At 41.0% G+C, this 17,564-nt stretch overlaps 1 protein-coding gene across 3 annotated transcripts in view; it reads right to left on the reverse strand.

The window, feature by feature from the left end:
* The window catches only part of LOC117819585 (rho guanine nucleotide exchange factor 28-like), a 42,270-nt gene that overhangs the window by 1,170 nt on the left and 23,536 nt on the right, over positions 1-17,564 (reverse strand). For all 3 annotated transcript variants that reach the window (XM_034693025.1, XM_034693026.1, XM_034693027.1), the window contains exons 13-37: positions 16,635-16,815; positions 15,961-16,072; positions 14,674-14,716; positions 12,433-12,556; positions 11,512-11,656; positions 11,183-11,238; positions 8,661-8,718; positions 7,932-8,058; positions 7,613-7,743; positions 7,358-7,498; positions 6,635-6,885; positions 6,427-6,552; positions 6,214-6,331; positions 5,297-5,551; positions 5,135-5,211; positions 4,851-5,029; positions 4,645-4,742; positions 4,355-4,546; positions 2,693-2,821; positions 2,418-2,551; positions 2,281-2,328; positions 1,900-2,004; positions 1,640-1,804; positions 710-961; positions 226-604 (exon numbers count right to left, since the gene is read on the reverse strand). In XM_034693025.1, coding sequence (XP_034548916.1) covers positions 226-604; positions 710-961; positions 1,640-1,804; positions 1,900-2,004; positions 2,281-2,328; positions 2,418-2,551; positions 2,693-2,821; positions 4,355-4,546; positions 4,645-4,742; positions 4,851-5,029; positions 5,135-5,211; positions 5,297-5,551; positions 6,214-6,331; positions 6,427-6,552; positions 6,635-6,885; positions 7,358-7,498; positions 7,613-7,743; positions 7,932-8,058; positions 8,661-8,718; positions 11,183-11,238; positions 11,512-11,656; positions 12,433-12,556; positions 14,674-14,716; positions 15,961-16,072; positions 16,635-16,815 — 3,626 coding nt within the window. The remainder of the gene's footprint in view (positions 1-225; positions 605-709; positions 962-1,639; positions 1,805-1,899; positions 2,005-2,280; positions 2,329-2,417; positions 2,552-2,692; positions 2,822-4,354; positions 4,547-4,644; positions 4,743-4,850; positions 5,030-5,134; positions 5,212-5,296; positions 5,552-6,213; positions 6,332-6,426; positions 6,553-6,634; positions 6,886-7,357; positions 7,499-7,612; positions 7,744-7,931; positions 8,059-8,660; positions 8,719-11,182; positions 11,239-11,511; positions 11,657-12,432; positions 12,557-14,673; positions 14,717-15,960; positions 16,073-16,634; positions 16,816-17,564) is intronic.

A 17,564-nucleotide genomic window follows, 5' to 3' on the forward strand; every position in this document is an offset into this window, starting at 1 on the left:
GCCTCACAGGAGCTTTATTTTTCAAACTTTATTGAATGCTACTTTAATATGTGAACATTACTTTACATTCATTTAAATGGGCGGGACAGTCATAAAAATCATGAATGCAATATCTGACGAAAAACTGCAACAATGTTTGAAGCTGCATTCCAAGACTGACACAAATCCACAGCAACACTTTTGTAGTTTCTGGCTATACTCTGGAAAAACTACATCTCCACTTACTATTGTTGGGCCTTTGTGGCTGTGCAGGGACCCTGCTGCTGTAGGGGTGGATGGAGTGGTTCAGAGGCTGGGTGCAGCTGTGGTTGTTGCTGTAGTTTGGGAATGTAAGACCGTCTGCTGGCTGTTTGCTGTGTGCCTGACTCAGCAGGGTGTTCAGGCTGTTGTAAAGGCTGGCGCTGAGGCCCATGTTGGCGGTGTAGCTGGAGCTGTGCAGAGAGCCGTCTTGGTTCTTTCTAGGCACAGAGAGCAGACGCTGGTGCTGGTTGTTATTGGCGGGCGGGTTGAGGCGGTTCTGCCTGAGGGAGGCGAGGAGAGCCGCCTCATTCTCATACACTGAACAACTTCCATCCAGGCTGCCTGAGCGGCTGTGGCCTGACACCTTGAACAGGAAACAACAACCTATTATCCATGCTTTTTCCTACTTCACATTTTCATCTTCTTAATGATCCCCCACCTTCCTTTCACTTCCCTCCCTCTTTCTCACCTTGTATACATCCAGTGGTATGGTAACAGGCAGGCTGCTCTGCCGGTTGTGTCTCCAGCTCTGCAGTAGCCTCTGCTGGGCTTCAATCGTCTCCTTCTCCCTCTCCACGCTCCTCTGACCCTCCCTCAGTCGATCCAGATTCTGCTGATACTCCAGCAACTGAGCCTCCAGCTCCTCACGCTCGCAACGCAGACGCTCGGCCTCCAGGAGGCACTGCTGCTCCCGCTGCTCCAGCACACTCTCCTGCTCACTCTGGAGACACAGATGGTCATTTTTCAATGGAAAGCTGAACAGATTTTGTTGTTGTAATATATATATATATATGCCATTCTGATATTGATATGATACATCTCCACAGTGAGAGAAAACACAAAGTGATCACAGTAAAGGGCTACTTTATATGCACACAATTCATCACAGTCATTTGATAAGCAGGGACCCAGAGTAACCCTCCAACCATTGCCTTGAAACTTTAGATTTCAGTTCTACAACATGTTCTATATTTGAAGAACTTAATAAGAGTTTCTCAACAGAAAGTTGCACAGGTTCAGAAACTCGTTTGCCTCATGTTCAGGCAGAAACTCACACCCGTGTTCTGAGGAAAAAGGAAGTTACACCATTTCACCACAAATTAATATCTAATTTCACTGCACAGGAAGTTCTGTTGATATCTACCATCTAAAGGAATAAGATAACACAGAGGTTAAGCTCACAGGACTTTGTGATACACCAAAACCTTGACTTTATGTTTTACCAAAATCTAATTTCAGTCTGTTTGTCTTAAACGTCCAGTATCCCACATTAAAATAGCTGATGTTTCTGACTTGTTGCCTCTGATTTGCCAGCTTTGAGATGAGCATGAAATTACTGCAAACTGGCATAAGACTCTGTTTACAATAGCAATCACCACTTGAGAAACATGACACTAACCTGTTGTTTCTCTTTGACTAGACACTCTTTGTCCCAGCGTTGCTGCTCCTGTTTTAGCTTCACGTGGAGTTTCTGCACCTCATCCACCTCCTCTTTCTTCCTCTCTAAACCCTTCTTCTCTACTTCATCTTTCCTCTTATCAAAACTCCTCTGCTTCTCCAGCTCCTGGGTTACAACAGAAACAGGATTTTTTAGTCATACTTCCTCAAAATACTCATATAGTAGTGTTGCTCTGCATGTAGTAAAGATATTGATTTTACCGCGCTGCTTTGGAGGGAAGTGAGGGTTCGAAGCTGAGGCTTGTCTCCCTCCTGGAGAAGGAGTTTCTGGACTTCATAGCAGCTGTCCTGGAGGGTTACAGCGGCCTGCCGATCCAAGAAAGAGACACTTGATCACAAATGAATTCCTCTTAACATCACTACTGTTGATCAATGGGTATCCAGCTTGCTGAATCTGAACACCGTTGAGTCCTTTATCAAGAATTGTTCTTTTAGCTTTTTCAGGTCACATAAACTAAAAAGTAAAAAAGGCAGAAAGCATTAAAAACGTATATTTAAATTTGGAAAAACTAATACTTAATGTTGATTTGAGTCTTTCACAATTCCAAATACTCATACATACAGTCACAGATACTTTCTTACCTGCAGACTATAGAGGAGCTGAGTCAGACTCTGGACACTCTCTGCCACCTGCAGAAATCTGTGTTATTACAGGGGCACGATAATGCATCTTAGTTTTAGTACCAAACACTGCTAATGAGTATTTCATGTGTTTGAACCTGTAACAGTGTCCCTTTGGTGTCTCCTCTCCTCAGCTCAGCAGCAGAGCTCCACAACGCACTGTCCATTCCCGTCAGCTCGCTCTCTGATCCAAGAGAGGTAGAGCTCATACTGAGCGTGCTCAAATAATCCGCTGAGGCAACACGGGAAAAAACATAATGACTGAGTGAGTGACTGAGTCAGTGTGACTGCTGAGATATGTTGGTCACTGTAGTCTACACACATTAGAATGTAGAATTATCTGGATAGTAATTACAGAATCATTGTGACTCACGCTCAGAGGGTGACTCCTGGATGCTGCTGCCATGGCTGTTGTAGCTGCAGCCCTCTGGTCCTCGCACAGGAGAGCTCTGACTTAGAGATGAACCATCACGAGCCTGCAGAATGGTTATCAGGTTGTCCGCTGCAGAAGAAGAGCATGTCAAGTGATATTGTGGTCAAGTCTGCTAGTATTCACTACTGTACAGCGTCACTTTGTTCGATTATTCACCTAGACTTTTGTGTTTTTCCATTACAGACTGTTTTTTTTTAATTGATATTTACATATTTAATATTGTAGCGACCTGGACTTGGGCTTTAGCTTGCACTTTGGACAAAACTATGGGAGCAAAGGCTCATGTGACTGTTAATGTTAAAAAGTGTGTTAACTGGCCAGGATAGCTTCTTTTGAACAGCTTATCTAAACAATCAATAATAACACTAAAGTATTTGGATCAATATGGGGTCCTTATTTGGAAATGATTGGAGAAGGTGACTATGGTATCTGATGAGCAATTAATTTGTCTCTATGTCTGATGAACGTCATGTATGATTATGCAATGTAATATTGTGACATGAAATACTATATATGTTAACCTCTAAACATCACCGAGACAATTAGGAATGCTATTTTATTATTATCTTTATTATTCTTTTTTTGTATTTATATATTTATTTATTATCATTATATGTTTTTTTGTTTTTTTTGTTGGTTTTGTATAACTTATATATCATTTTTTGTCAACTTGTGGTGAACTAAGAAATACAGGAAAAAAAATGCAATAAAAAGTTGAATGACAAAAAAATAGTGTGATAGCAACATTATAATTGTTGTACAGTTATTAATCAGTGGTAGTTATGCGTGTTAAATGACGTCTTCAGAGTGTTATAGAGCATTAAGTCAGCTGACGAGTTTGACACTGTAAGCACAGATAAAGACCTCTGGCCAGTGTTCTGTCTGAGGTTGTCGATAAAGTTGTACTCCTGCGGTGGAAGCTGCTCTTTAGATGAAGATCTCAAACTTTGAGCATTATTCAACTCATCAGCTTGCCACAATATATTTAGCATAAGTGTAAAATGTATGGTACAATATAAATAAAACAGAATAATGTGTCACAGGAAGCTGGACACAGTTAGCTTTTCTTCACATAAAGACAGATTAGTGATAAGAAATGAGCTTAGCTATAGTAATCTTTATGGACTGACAGGACAGTAAGGAAGGTTGTAAAGGATTATAAAGGAATCTCTATTTCTCAAATATCGTTTGTGTATGGCTGTCTACCAAGGGATATAGAAACTGATACATCTTGCTTGAAAGTGTAGTGTCCACGAGTGTAAATATAAGGTTTTTCTCTCTAGGATCAGGCTTAGAGCATTTTTTCAGCCTTGGCTTAGCATAGAGAGTACCACAAGGTAGTGCTAGATAAAGTATGAAAAACTACATTTTCTATAGATAAATCTTAACATGGATTCCAAAAATGATTTGCACCCACCTATAAACCCAACTTTTGTATTTATATACCAGTGTGAATTTACATTATGAGGGAATAATGACTTAAAAGCCTGTCAGACGGGTTTACATTTATGTTCACTAGTGATTGTAATTTGCCAACATTAGATATGTAAGTGTGTTTTCAAACTCAAATGTGTAGCATCAACAGTATTGTTTTATGTTTACCTTCTCTAAGTGCAGCTGTGAGCAGGGAGGAGGCCTGTCTTGGCGTCTCACTGTCAGTTTCTGGTTGCACCAGCAGGTGGCGATGTGGCACATCTTCTGGTGATCGGAGGGTTAACTCTGTCAGCTCAGCATACAGCTGTAACTTCTCCTCCAGGCTGTTGCAGATTTGCTGGTCCTGACCCAACAGAGTCTCTGCAGAAACACAAAAATGACGATGTTGTGTTGTTTCTGGCTCTCTCAGAGAGTGACGAGTATGGGAACAGATTGTATTTGAACAAATGTTTTCTTACCTTGGAACTTGGTGATCTTCTGAGCTCTCACCTCTGCTACTCGCCTGGCCTCCTCTGATTCAGCAGTTCTTTCCTCCTCTTCCTCTTCCTCAGGACAACTGCCAGGTAGACCATTAGGTTAGATAATGAATAACACACACAGACATGCATATACTAACACACATTAACCAGGTTCAAACTCAGCCCACAGATTCTCAAAAACACACCTCTCCACAGCTTGTCGTATTTGTCTCATCCATGCGTTTCTCTCGTCTTTGGTGGTGGTGTGAACTTCGTACATCTCTGGTCCCACTGAGGAGGCGGAGATGAGAAACATCCCTCTTTCCTCATTGGCCACTTCTCTAACAATGAGCTTCTGCAGAGGGATCACAGGAGGCTTCTGGTCCTGTAAAAGCAGATACAACCCATGGAGATGAGTTAAAGGACAGAAGGAAATAGACAGCTAGATATCTTTGATATCAAAGTGTTCTTCAGGTCCAGTCTTTCTTACCACAGCAGCAAACATAAACCGCTGATCTTTCTCTTGTAGGAAAACTAGAACATCAGTGAGCAGAAGAGCCAAAGTATCTGAAAATGGAAGAGAAGAAAGTTATTTACACCTGCTATTTTGTTATTTAAGAATATTTTGCTGGACTGATGATTTCCTTCACACCTTTTAGTCGCCCTGTAGCAGTCTTCCAGTAGACAAGCCCTTTGTAATGCAGATCCCTGTGTTTGCGAAGCAGGTCCTGTTTGCGGAAAACCTTGCCATTTTTTAGCTTGGCAAAGCTCTTGTTCTCCAGCCGGGCCAGCACTTCCTGCAGCTCCTGACACCTCTCATACTTATTTACAGTCAGGTCCACTGCAGCGATTACGTCTCTGATCTGTGCCAGGGCACTCGACAGGTCAGAGTGTTCCTGACTTCTCTCTGTGGAGGGAAATGGTAATAAAAAAGCCACGTTAGAATAATATTTACAAAACATTGTTTTTCAGGCAGACAGAACAAAAAACAATTGGCCATTCAGAATTCTCATATGTTCAATACAGGCAGAAGTGTCAAGCACATGTCAGCTCTCTGCCTACTTAGCGGTTTTATGCAGATTGTTTCTTCTTTGTCAGTTGACTGCCAATTAACTCAAGCTGTGAAACTCACCATTTTCCAAAGCAGGCTTTTTAAAACAGAGATGTCATCTTGCACTAAAAAAGGCATCAATCTAAATAAATATCTCTTGCACTTTTCAGAATATCTACCTGGTATAAGATTTGCAATTACTACAACTCTGTTTTGGACACATTTGTTTCTAATCATTAGTCATCATTTTCATAAATAACTTTTGAAGACATTTTTAACATATATATTTTCTTGTGAGCTTTGTGTTTTATCTAAGATGTTTTTCTGTCATTGCCAGTCATCCATCATTTGAAGTTATTTTTCCTCTATCCCTCAAGTCTGCCCACATTATTCACACATTCAGAGTTGTTTACTGTTACATAATGTGTTGTTATGTAATGTGTTTGTGCTTGATAAGTGAAATAAATAACAGAATAAATAACATTTCTAATTATTGTTCATGTGTGGAGTGGACATACCCTGAGTGTACAGTAATATCCTCTCAAGCAGCACTGGGTACTTGGTGATGCGCTGCGTGACCAGCAGGATGAATTCTGGCACCTCTCTTCGTCTCACTAGAGAGTTGTTGCTCTGTTGCTGTGAGCAGAGAAGTAAACACCAAAGTGAGGACCATGACAGTTTTATGTAAACTCCTTATCTAAAAGCTAGAGGAGATCAGAAAGGGGGATTACTTTGACAAAGTTTTGAAGTTTTTTGTTTTGTTGCTGCAGCTCTTTGAAGACACCGACGGCATCGGTGTGATGGCTGCAGAACTCTCCGTACACCTGCTTCATCTTCTCCGCATTTTCATCAGAGAACTGAGAAAGTGGCCATTAGAGATAAGTTACAGACATGAATCTTTGTACGTGTTTGTATTTGCTCCAAACTGTTCTCACTAACCTGCTGAAGCAGCACATCTCCGATCCGATGGATGAGGTAATTTCGGGGGTTCTCAGGTTGGGCTGTAGCCTGTCTGAGCTCCTGCAGAGCACTAAAGAGGTTCCTGTGAAAGAGCAATAGGGGGTCCAGGCAAGGGAAGATCCGGGCCACACAGTCCAGGTCCAGCTGAAGCTCCTCAAGCATGCCTCTCCTGAACACCTCTGACATGACCGTCAGAGTCTGGATGTGGTGCAGCTCTGTCTGCATCAGCTCTGTGAGGGGGCAGAGAGAGTGGATGTGCATTTTTAAAGGTGCAGATCAGATGCTGAGTTTGACCATTACAGTATCCTTCTGGAGCTGCAAGTACCTTACTGTTTGACAGAAACCTCAGTTGATCATGGGATTGGTTAAAAGCTAATGTTTGGCAAAATCACAGTGGAACCAAGGGGGATACAAGTGGCTCCATAACTGCAACCCTTTCTTTGAAAATCTTACAAAAAGGAACTTTGTTTATTAATTCAATTTGAAGTTTAACAAGGTCAAACAATTCAGTCAGTTAGCGAGTGTCATAAGATGTATTTAGATAAAAAATCTGTTTTTTATTTCTGCTCGTTAGTAAGCCTGACCTGAGCTCCATCCTCTGAGGTTTGACTCAACTAATAAGATCTAATTTGAAATAACCCATTAAGTATGCATTGTAGATATGTTCCATATATAATAATTCTTTTAGAAGTATCTTCATACCATAAATGACATCCTGTCGTTTGATTGTCCGCCTGTCATGTTGCCTGCAAAACTCCGGACTGACCGCCAGACTCCACGACTCCACCTCAAGTCCCAGCAGGTCAGCTGACAGGTCACTCAGTAGTGAAGCTTCAACAGCATCTGCAGCAATAAAAAGGAAAATACATGTCTTTTAATCTAAATCATAGTCCAAAGAATGTCAATTTTCTAGTGCAACAGGTGTGATAGATTGTGATTTAAACTTTTCTTTCTCACCCTGTGAGATGATTTGCGGTTTGGTTGAGGGAGGTGTTGCAGTGACCGGCGTTCCCTCATCAGACAATGAGCTGTTAGTACATGCTGACACACCGCACTCACTGTCTGCTGCTGCTGCATCACTCAGCCGTCTAGAGAAAAAAACAAGAGAAGTGATAGTCATTGTATATAACTTATGCACATAAAAACCTCACAAAAATCAATTCATTCAATAATTTTTTTATGTACTACCCCTTTAAGGCCAGCCATACTTAATGTAGTGTTCTGATAATGATCATTCTTCTAAACTGGCTGATAAATTGGTGGTAAAACACGCTACCTGCTGTCTATAGAGATGGAGAGGCTTTTGGAGAGGGGGTTGGTGGTTTCTTTCTTCTCTTTGGTCATCGTGGGCAGTGAAGAAGAGGAGGAGAAAATGGAGGTGGACGAGTTTTCTTTCACTGAGTCTGAAGGAAGAACCAGGACAGAGAGCAGGAAAGGGATTAGGTCACTTCTTGGCATCTTTCCCATCCTACAAACAAATACTTCAAATGTCTGTTTTGTATTGAAACGCTTTGTGTATTCCTTTATGTAGTCACTGAATGTAACATTAACTGGATTATGAAGCTGTGAGGAGGTCTGGTTTGTTATTTTCCAGTGCTTCACTGGGCGTGTGGCCTACAATTGTGACAATATGTTGTAGTAATTGAAGATGACTGTTTGACTTTGACACCAATGTTGGACATCACACAGTCAGTTAAGACACAGAATATCATATTATGGAGAAAAATGAAGAAAAAAAAAAAGCAAGAAAAACACTCAGGATTTGCACTCATGCACAACCACACACATAAACACAATCCAGGCCACATCCCCCACTGAGAGGGATTAAAATTTAACTATTTTTACCAGGGAAAGAAAAACATGGTAGAGAAAAGGCGAGCGTAAGAAGCAGGGTCTCCCTTGATCTACTAAGGGGGAACAAGGGAGGACAGGTAACAAGTTAATTAATCAGAGATAAGGAGGAGGACACTGCAGGAGGGGAGACCTGTAGTAATTTCTGACTCACTCAGTGGGAGAGACAAAGTCTTGCTTTTCATCAGCACTGCATTCCTCTCCTGTGGCTTCTGAGAACAGACATAACAATATTAAAATCAACAGCTGTAAATCAGAGTGTTCTTGCTTTCAGAATCGAGTTATTGTGCTTGGAATACAACCTACAGTCGATGCTTGAGTCAATTTATACAAACATCAAAGAGACCCCCCCTTAGATTCTCTTGTTAGACACATAATCAATTTGTGATGTTGAACATGTTTCACGAGTCCATTTGTAAACAAGTTTTAGAATTGACTCTCTGTTTTTTATCACCATCAGCCTTTCTCTACTTCAGTAACTTATTTATTGTGTTGTTTTGGCATGTTGTCGCCTTTATACACAGCAGAGCAGAGAGCGACAGTGAACAGAGAGAAGGATTGGGAGAATGACCAGCAACAAAAGCAGGATTTACACTGCGGAAGATGCTGGCACACAGCCTGCGTTTCACACTACTAGACATGCTCAATAGACGGCAACAACTTCCTCACATTTCCCTATAAGGTTTCTGATACACTGGAAATATGATGTTTAAGCAGTCTGAATTCAGACTGTTAAGTACAGAGCAGAATTAGTTAATGTTATAGCCGGAGAGTAGCAATAACATGAGAGTGATTTCAGATTCCAGTTCAGAGAGTGAGTACTTAGGGCCTGTGTCCACTGATGGCATTCTTTGTACTGGCTGTGCACTTCCCCACCAGCACTTGCTGTTGCTAAAACAAAAGTTGTTCGGTGGCACTGCTACTTCTATACATTTTGACTATTAAGTCTGGTTTCAAATGCTTTGTATGCTTGCTTTTATTTGATGAAATTTCACAAAGAAAACTTAAAAACTATCGATAATAATTGAGTAGTAGCATTAGCAGCAACTCTAGACCTCAAGATTGTACCCTCGAAAAAACAAATGTGGTTAGTTTCTCCTCTGTTTGGACCTCTGACATTGTTGTTGTCAAAGCTGATTTCAGAGCTCCTACCACTTCTTGCTTATGATTGGTCGGTGGTGAAGAAGTGACACTGATTTGCATCGGTGTTTCAAAAGTCAAATTCCTTTATCTGAGATTGCTGTGAGTGCAGCGGCAAAAAACAGCAGACACCAATGGTAGTTTTTCAGCTTGGATGTTGAGCACTGAAACGCTGACTTGCATTGGTTTTGGACAGAAAATAAGTACTGCTGGCACAAAAAACACCATTGGTGGACACAGGCCCTTACATTGTGTACTGAAAAAAACAGTGGTGTTTTAGCAACTTATTTTCCCCGAGTCTAGCCCCTCCTCATGTGTATAATGCCTGTGTTGAATAGGCACTAAATGATAATGTCACTCTCACTCGTTGACACCAGAATCAGTAGGCAATTAAATAAACTATTATGTACGAGCACTGATAACAGCTGGCATCTCATTGCCGTGGTTTGTTGATATTTTGAACTAGAAAATGGGGATAAAGTTGAATGTAGGCTGTTTCTGGTTAAACAGGTACGCAACTACTTAACTGGAGCAGTACGTAACCAGCACAGGCATGTGGATGTTAACCTGCAAATAGGACTGAAGGCTGTTAGTGCCAGCTCTGTTAATGTTCACCACACTCAGCAAGCCAATTTGACATAATTCGCCTGCAGACTAGAGTAGAATGTGTTTGCAGACTTGTAGGTTGCAGATTGAAGACTACATTTCTCAATTCTAAGACCATTATTGTTTGTGACAGCATCCCCCAGTGGTTGCAAAGGACAGCATTCTTAGGGTCTAACCTCATTGTAAGCAACAACACAAGGGTCCTAGAGATGCTGTCCCAGAGTTGCGGTCCCTAAGCTGCACCCTCCGGCTCTGACAGCAGATACTAATTGGAAGACTGTCACTCTGTGTTTGGCTGTGTTCAATAAACTGTGCTCAGTTTTGACTGTTTTCTGACCTTCAAACTAGCCAGTCAGCCAGAATTTAAAATGACTGTGAAATTAGTTGGGTTTGAACATCCCTAATGTATAATGCATTATTAAAAATATTCAAAGAAACAGCAGAGCGAAATGTTGTAAGAACAGGGATGCACGATTATTGCGTCTCAAACAAAATGTGTTTCAGCGGACTTCACTCAAGTGTTAAACAAAAAACAGATAAACAAGATGATATCATCAGATAATCAGTGTTTCCTTGAGGATTAAGCAGTTCTAACTAGGACGAGTAAACCGATAGATTGTTAGATTTTACCGAGTTCCCCTTTAGAGAGATTGTTTGACTTATGAAACCATGCAATGTTTAACAGTCGACACTCTGGTAAATATCTTAAAATCACAACAGAATGTGAGCATCTGGTTGTAACCCATGGCATAATGAGAAACACATCAAACACAAAGCAGCCCCAGATACAAGTTCTTCATCACAAACAGCTGGTTTGAATGTTTGTACACTAATTTAGAACGAATTCTCTCTTTAAACTTTTATTGAAATAGTTGATTATGCTTGCTTTCTGCTTGGAGATCAAATGAGGTGCGTGATATTTGATCTTACCTTTCCACAGGCTGCAACAGACTCTCGACAGTTTTTATGTACGTTCAGGAAACAGTCTGCAGAGAAAGACATATGAATTCTCGGTTAATTTCATCAGTTAACTGATAATAAACACAATTACAACATCACTGGAGTTGATGTCCAGATGGCTGTCAAACTGGCCTGCTGCGCACGATTCATGCTGGCTTTGTGGGAGGAAGAAAAGCAACCTTATGTCTACTGCTAAACAAAACATCAAGGCAACACGTGCAACAAGATTTACACAAACCCTAAACAGTTGAGCCACCACACACATAAAATAACAACAGCACTGACAGTATAGTACTTACTGGAGCACTGCAACAGCTCTTTCCCAGAAACAGACCTATCACAGGCCACACAGAGAGCAGGGCCAGATGGAGACACGGGCACAAACTGGTGTCCATTAGCAGCTCCTGACTTCTCCTTTCCCTCTTTTACTTCTTTCCCCTTCACCTGAAATGCAGGTCATAACATTCTCATGTAGCAGTTAATGCCATAGTATAATGTAAGCCACCAAAGTAGAAATAACAAGACTGTAAGCAGCAGGAGGACACAGGAATTGAGCAGTCATCTTGTTGCTGAAACACACCTGTTTAAGTGGAGTTAAGCTGAAATAATGGGGCCTCAGAGCGAGCCTCTTTGTTTACTTTGCTAAGGTCCAAGGGGACAGGCTGCTGTTGCTGTGCTTTATCCTCAGGGGGGCATTAGGGGGATTCCTCTGTGTATGTGTGTGATAGTTCAGTGTTTATTTTCTGATCAAACTTTACAAGGAAGTGTAAGAGTGCATGTTTTTTTTTGACGGTTCATGAGCATTGCGTGTCTGAACATACATGGAAACACGTTCTGTAGCACATGCACACGCGTTGATTGGATTGAGACTATACTATGGAATGTGTTTTGGTTCCTCACGCTGTGTGGAGGGGGTCTACTTATTATGTAAGAGGATATTTTAACCAGGTCGTGTTGCTACGACCACAGGAGAGGGAATTTTCTCTCTCGCCAAATAAAGGCAGCGAACATAGACAAAGGTTCCCCGGCACAGGAATTCTGACCTGGCCTGTCTGAGAGGTGATAAACCTTTGAGTCTGATACTTTGGGAGGTCTTCAGCTCTGACTTGGTCTTTTTTATATATAAAGTTCAGATGCAATGCTTTCTCAGTCATGTTTTACACACATGTAGGTGACATTTTAACCATACTTATGCTGGAGCAGAGTCTGTGTTGTCTCACCTTGGTTTTGTTGCGAGTGCTGGACATCCTGTTCTTCAGGAAGCTGAAGGTCCGGCTCACTTTGTATTTCTCTGACTCAACTTTTGACGGGATTATGTATTTATCCCACTCCTCATCCTCGATCCTGTTTCAACGCGAGCATATCAGTAAGCAATGATGAATAATTATACATAATTTCGGCCTGTGGAAGACTGGAGCATTCAGCCCAGCATGCACACTCTCTATGAAACCGAGATTTTCAGTTTCTTATATTATTCATACAGCAAAACCAAATCATAAGGAACATTAGAGTCATGCTGGAAAGGAAGAATGTCCAGACAGTCTTCCAGGACCCCGGGTCTACAGACTATTACTCTTAACAACATGCTTGGCATGCTTGGAAGTCACTATGGACTCAAGTAGATGCTATTCATAGTATGACCTTGACAAGATGCAATTAATAATTTGTCAACAACCCACAGCTACTTATGCTAGTAACACTAGGCATTCTCTCTGAAAGGCAACGATGACAGACGTTAAGACGAACATGCAACATCCGATCAACCAATTCTGTGACCTGAAGGAAAGATGTTGATACGATCTACTTCTTAGGTCTCCAGTATGACAAATACAGCTGCAAAGTATCCATGTGGTTAATGGATGAGTCGGGGGGGGGGGCTGGTTTTACGACGGGGTTAGAAAGAGTGAAGCCACACATGCATGGCTGTGAGGGCATATGGGTGAAAACATACTCTTTGAGGAACTCTGTGAGGGTGAGATGTTGGTGTGAAGCGCTGCTGCTCTCCTCCTCTGCTGATTGGGCCCGCTTACGGAAACCCAAAACCCTGCGTAGATATAACAAACCTCAGACCAGTTTGTTGTGTTTCGGCAACAGGTGTGGCACCCAGGATTTGAAGGTAAACATGACATCTCAGCTTAATGAAATTTGTGTGGAAGAGAAACATGACTACAGATTTAACTTGTTAACCCTCCTGATATGTTCGTTTCTCTGGAACAGCAATAATGTTCCTGGGTCAATTTGACCCGGGGCTTATTCAATTATCCAAAAGTGTCAGAACCCCAAAAAATCCTAATACACATTTTTTTAAATCTAAGTTTTTAACTCCTTTACTAACCATTTAAATCAAGATTTAGTCCACTGGTGTTCTTTAATTCTCACAGATCATGGTTCAATAAGGATAACTCACTCGTTTTTAATCAAAATTAATGTTTAAACTTTTTTTAATGTACATTGGAAAGCCCTAAATATAAATACAATAGTTTTACATTACAAATCTTTGTTTATTTTATTTGAAATTTTGATTTTTTTTATGAAGTGATGTTGATAGATTAACACGACACCTCTTCTGTCACATGCTGCCCAGATTTTTATGCAGCATTTAGCTTGTTTGGAAGGCATATATTGCCTGAAATGGACTTTAAAAAGGATCAACTTGACCCGCAACATAACAGGAGGGTTAAAAGGTAACATGGATGTTTGAGTGACAGTCTGATTTAGTAAACCACAAACTATATTAGCCAATGCTTAAGGCAGGGGCTACACCTGTGATTGTTAAATGAAGCTGACTTTTAGGAACAAGCATGGCTGATGTGTGTGATTAGACTGGCAGTATCAATATGATCTATTCTAAAAAAATAACCAAATGATCCACTATGATGATTTCATTGCCTGTTATGGTTTTTCTGTTAGCGAAGCATGGTCATTGACAAAGTATGTTAGCACATTAAAAACATATGAGGCAGTGTGATGAAACAAACTATAAAATTAAAATGGATTGCGTCATTTGTGAAATGAAGAAAAAGCTCATTTTGTTACATCATAACATAAATAAACATGAAAACATTACAAAGCATCCAAAATGAATACAAACATATGTACATACAACAACCTCAGTATTACTAATGTGGTCTACAATATAACAACTGTCTTTGAGGTCTGGAGTCCAGGAAAGCCTGGAGGTTTACTGTTTACTCAGGGTGTATTTTGAGGTTGCAATCAGAGCATATTCTGACCTCCGGTCTTTCAACAGGAAGTATGTCACATCCTGCACACTCTGACCACAGACTTAATACTGAGGATACACATGCAAATGCACACATACACACATGTAAGCCTCTCTAAGTCATTCTAAAACCACAGGTCAACAGTGATGCCTAAAAAGGGAAGAACATATGAGTAGCGGGTGGTGAGAACAGATGAGAGTAAAGCTCCTGAGCTCATCAAACACACACTAGTTTTACCTCTTTTCTTTGGCAGTCTCAGTCAGGCTGAAGGCTCTCTGCTCTGTAAGGTAAAGCAACAATGACAGGAATACAAGAACATCAGAGTTACAAGTTGGCCAAATCGAAGACATTACAGATTTTAAGTGAATCAGCTGAAGGGGTTGAAAAACCCTCCATCCACAATCAAAATTGAGTTAGAAACAAATTACAGAACCCCTGAAACCGTTGAGATCCTGTAAACCCCTTCAGAGAAAGAACAAACAAAGCATGAGAGCTTTGCTTTGAAAAACCAGAAGACACCAAAGATGGAAAATCAAAACCAAGACCAAGAGGGAAACAAAGTATGCACTCAAATGGAAGCAAAACAGAGCCCTAAGGGAAGAAACCACTCCTCCTTCAGATCTTCTACAAGAGTAAAGCAGAGAGTATTTTCCAAAGCCCGGGGATATTAAAGTACACAATCTTAACCATGCAGATTGTTCCTTGTCAGTCATTATGTATAAATCTGTGTGGAGTTAAGTTTGGGTGACTATTGTTTTGTTACTGACAACAAAACAAAGTGATGACATAAAGCTTTAGAGAAACTCTGCTCCTGATCTCCCAGCGATTCAAAATAATAATAATTATCTCCTCCACTGAGACAGTGGTTTATGCTTCGCATATTATGAGTGCTGCACTCACCACCGAGAACAAAACACAGATATTAGGCTGCACAATCTGAGCCACAATGAGACATACTATTGTACTGCGAAATTATTATCTGGGAAAATCAATCACAGCCAAAGACGCAGTAAAATGATTCGGTTTCTCCTTTCCTCCTTATACAACTGTACTAGACCTTTTAAATCAAACCAGTTTGAATATACCAAATATGCCTTTAATTACACAGACCTTGATTATTACCATGTTATCACATGGTTTACCAGAGGGAGCAGAACAGAGAAAGCTTCGATTCATTCCCCAGCCAGCCGGCAGCATTCATTTTTCTGTTTGACTCTGTTCTTGTACTTACTAACTTGGTTGAGGCGAGAGAGAGATTTAGAGAGAGATAAAGCTTGAAGTAGAGAACGACCGCTGCTGCTGAACGCACCGTCTACACAGGACAGAGCAAGGCCTTAGTGCTGTGCACTCCCATGTACTCATAAACACACAGGACTGCTGGAGCTGACTTTAAGCACACATATACTTTATCAAGGTTTAGCTGGTATATGACACCTGTCTGGTCTCCCTCTGCTGGACATGTGTCCATTCAGCTGGCTCCTGGAACAGAAAGGTCGAAGGGCAAAAGGGTCAAAGTTCACCCACCTTCTGCCAGGTCAGTGATGGTTGCGTCTCGGTTTAGCAGAGGCCGCGACGGCTTCGCCTTGGGGGAGGAGTAAGAGTAGGAGCGCAGACGAACCTCAGCTTCTTCTGTGCTCTGGGTGAGAAACAGAACCAGAAGGAACAGATCAGATGGAGGATTTAGCAGTGATACACATTTTTTACTCTGAGATCAAATAACTGAAAGAGAAGAAGAATACCACAGGCTGAAAAAGCCACTAAACCTAACTCATATATAAGACTTTTCTTTAACATTACTGAGCTACTGACAGTCTGGGCATACCAACTGGTGTTTGCTTGCGAGACCTCTGCGTCTGCTTTAGTGTTCTTACTTTGATTTAACTTTTTGATTTGAGTTTTAAATTTTTATTGGCTTGTGATGTATTTTCACTCCAAATGCGGCAAAAAAATATTGAAAAATAAATGAAAAAAAGTGAATTCAACAAATCATGTCTTAGTTAAAACCCTCTAAGACATAGGTGAACTGTCTTTAATAGTATAGTCAAAGGAGCTAACAGAAGTAGTAAGAAGTTAGAACTACTTTTGTTTGTTTGAGTTAAAGAAGAAAGAGGATATTTTTGCAGGACACATGAGATATCGAATGCATGGAGAAAAACAAAGTTTGTAGAGATCTTTTAATACGTTTAGAGAGTATGCACCTTGGTGGGCTTGTGCGTGCTGTCTGTGAGTGTGCGGTTTAAGTCCGGCGAGGTGTCAAAAGAGTCCCTCTCTTCTCCTGAGCTGGATTGCAGTTGAAGGATGGAGTGCTGCTTCAAGGTTGAGCAGGGGTAGGAATGCCCCAGTATGTCCTCTTCTCCACTGTCGCACTCCAGACTAGGGCTGTTTATATATACACACACACACACACACACACACACACACACACACACACACACACACACACACACACACACACACACACACACACACAAACTCAGTCTACTTCAGTCTGTGTGATGACGTTATGCTTTGAGCAAGCGGCAATGTAAAACATTTCGCAGAGTGCTGCAGTTTTAGACATCAACAGTGTGGTGGGATTCCTGTCATTAACAAAGTGAGATAGCGGTCTTAAAATCAACCAACTTTAATAAGATCATGATGCCTCCTATTGGAGGGGGTTCAGATTTAAATCCCTGCCTCAGACATGCATCAAGATATTGCCTAACTCTGTGTCAACTTTAGAATTGAACCCAGATAAGCCCATCTGACCATGATCTTTAGAATCACTTTAGACAATCATCATGAACAGATCCATAATCAGGCTTTTACAGTGACGTTAGCTGGCTTCACTGCTCACAGAGAACATATTGCTGCTTTGAAGAAACTGGAAGGAATGTTCAACAGCTACAACACACAAACAGCTCAATTGTCTCCAGACTTCCTGTGGCTTTCTGCACCTTCAAGGAATGAAATCACTGCATAAAAGCTTGCTTACAGTGAAACTTCAACGTGGTTATACCTTACTGCAGGTACAGTTATAGAAGTAGCAGTGATTATTCCAATTCTTCACAACAATGAAGCACAACACTGATTTGAATTGTTAAACAAATCCAGTTCGTCATAAAGCCGGGGGTGTTTGTCTTAGTTTG

Source organism: Notolabrus celidotus, chromosome 9 (genome assembly GCF_009762535.1).
Source record: "Notolabrus celidotus isolate fNotCel1 chromosome 9, fNotCel1.pri, whole genome shotgun sequence".
Lineage (NCBI taxonomy): Eukaryota > Metazoa > Chordata > Actinopteri > Labriformes > Labridae > Notolabrus > Notolabrus celidotus.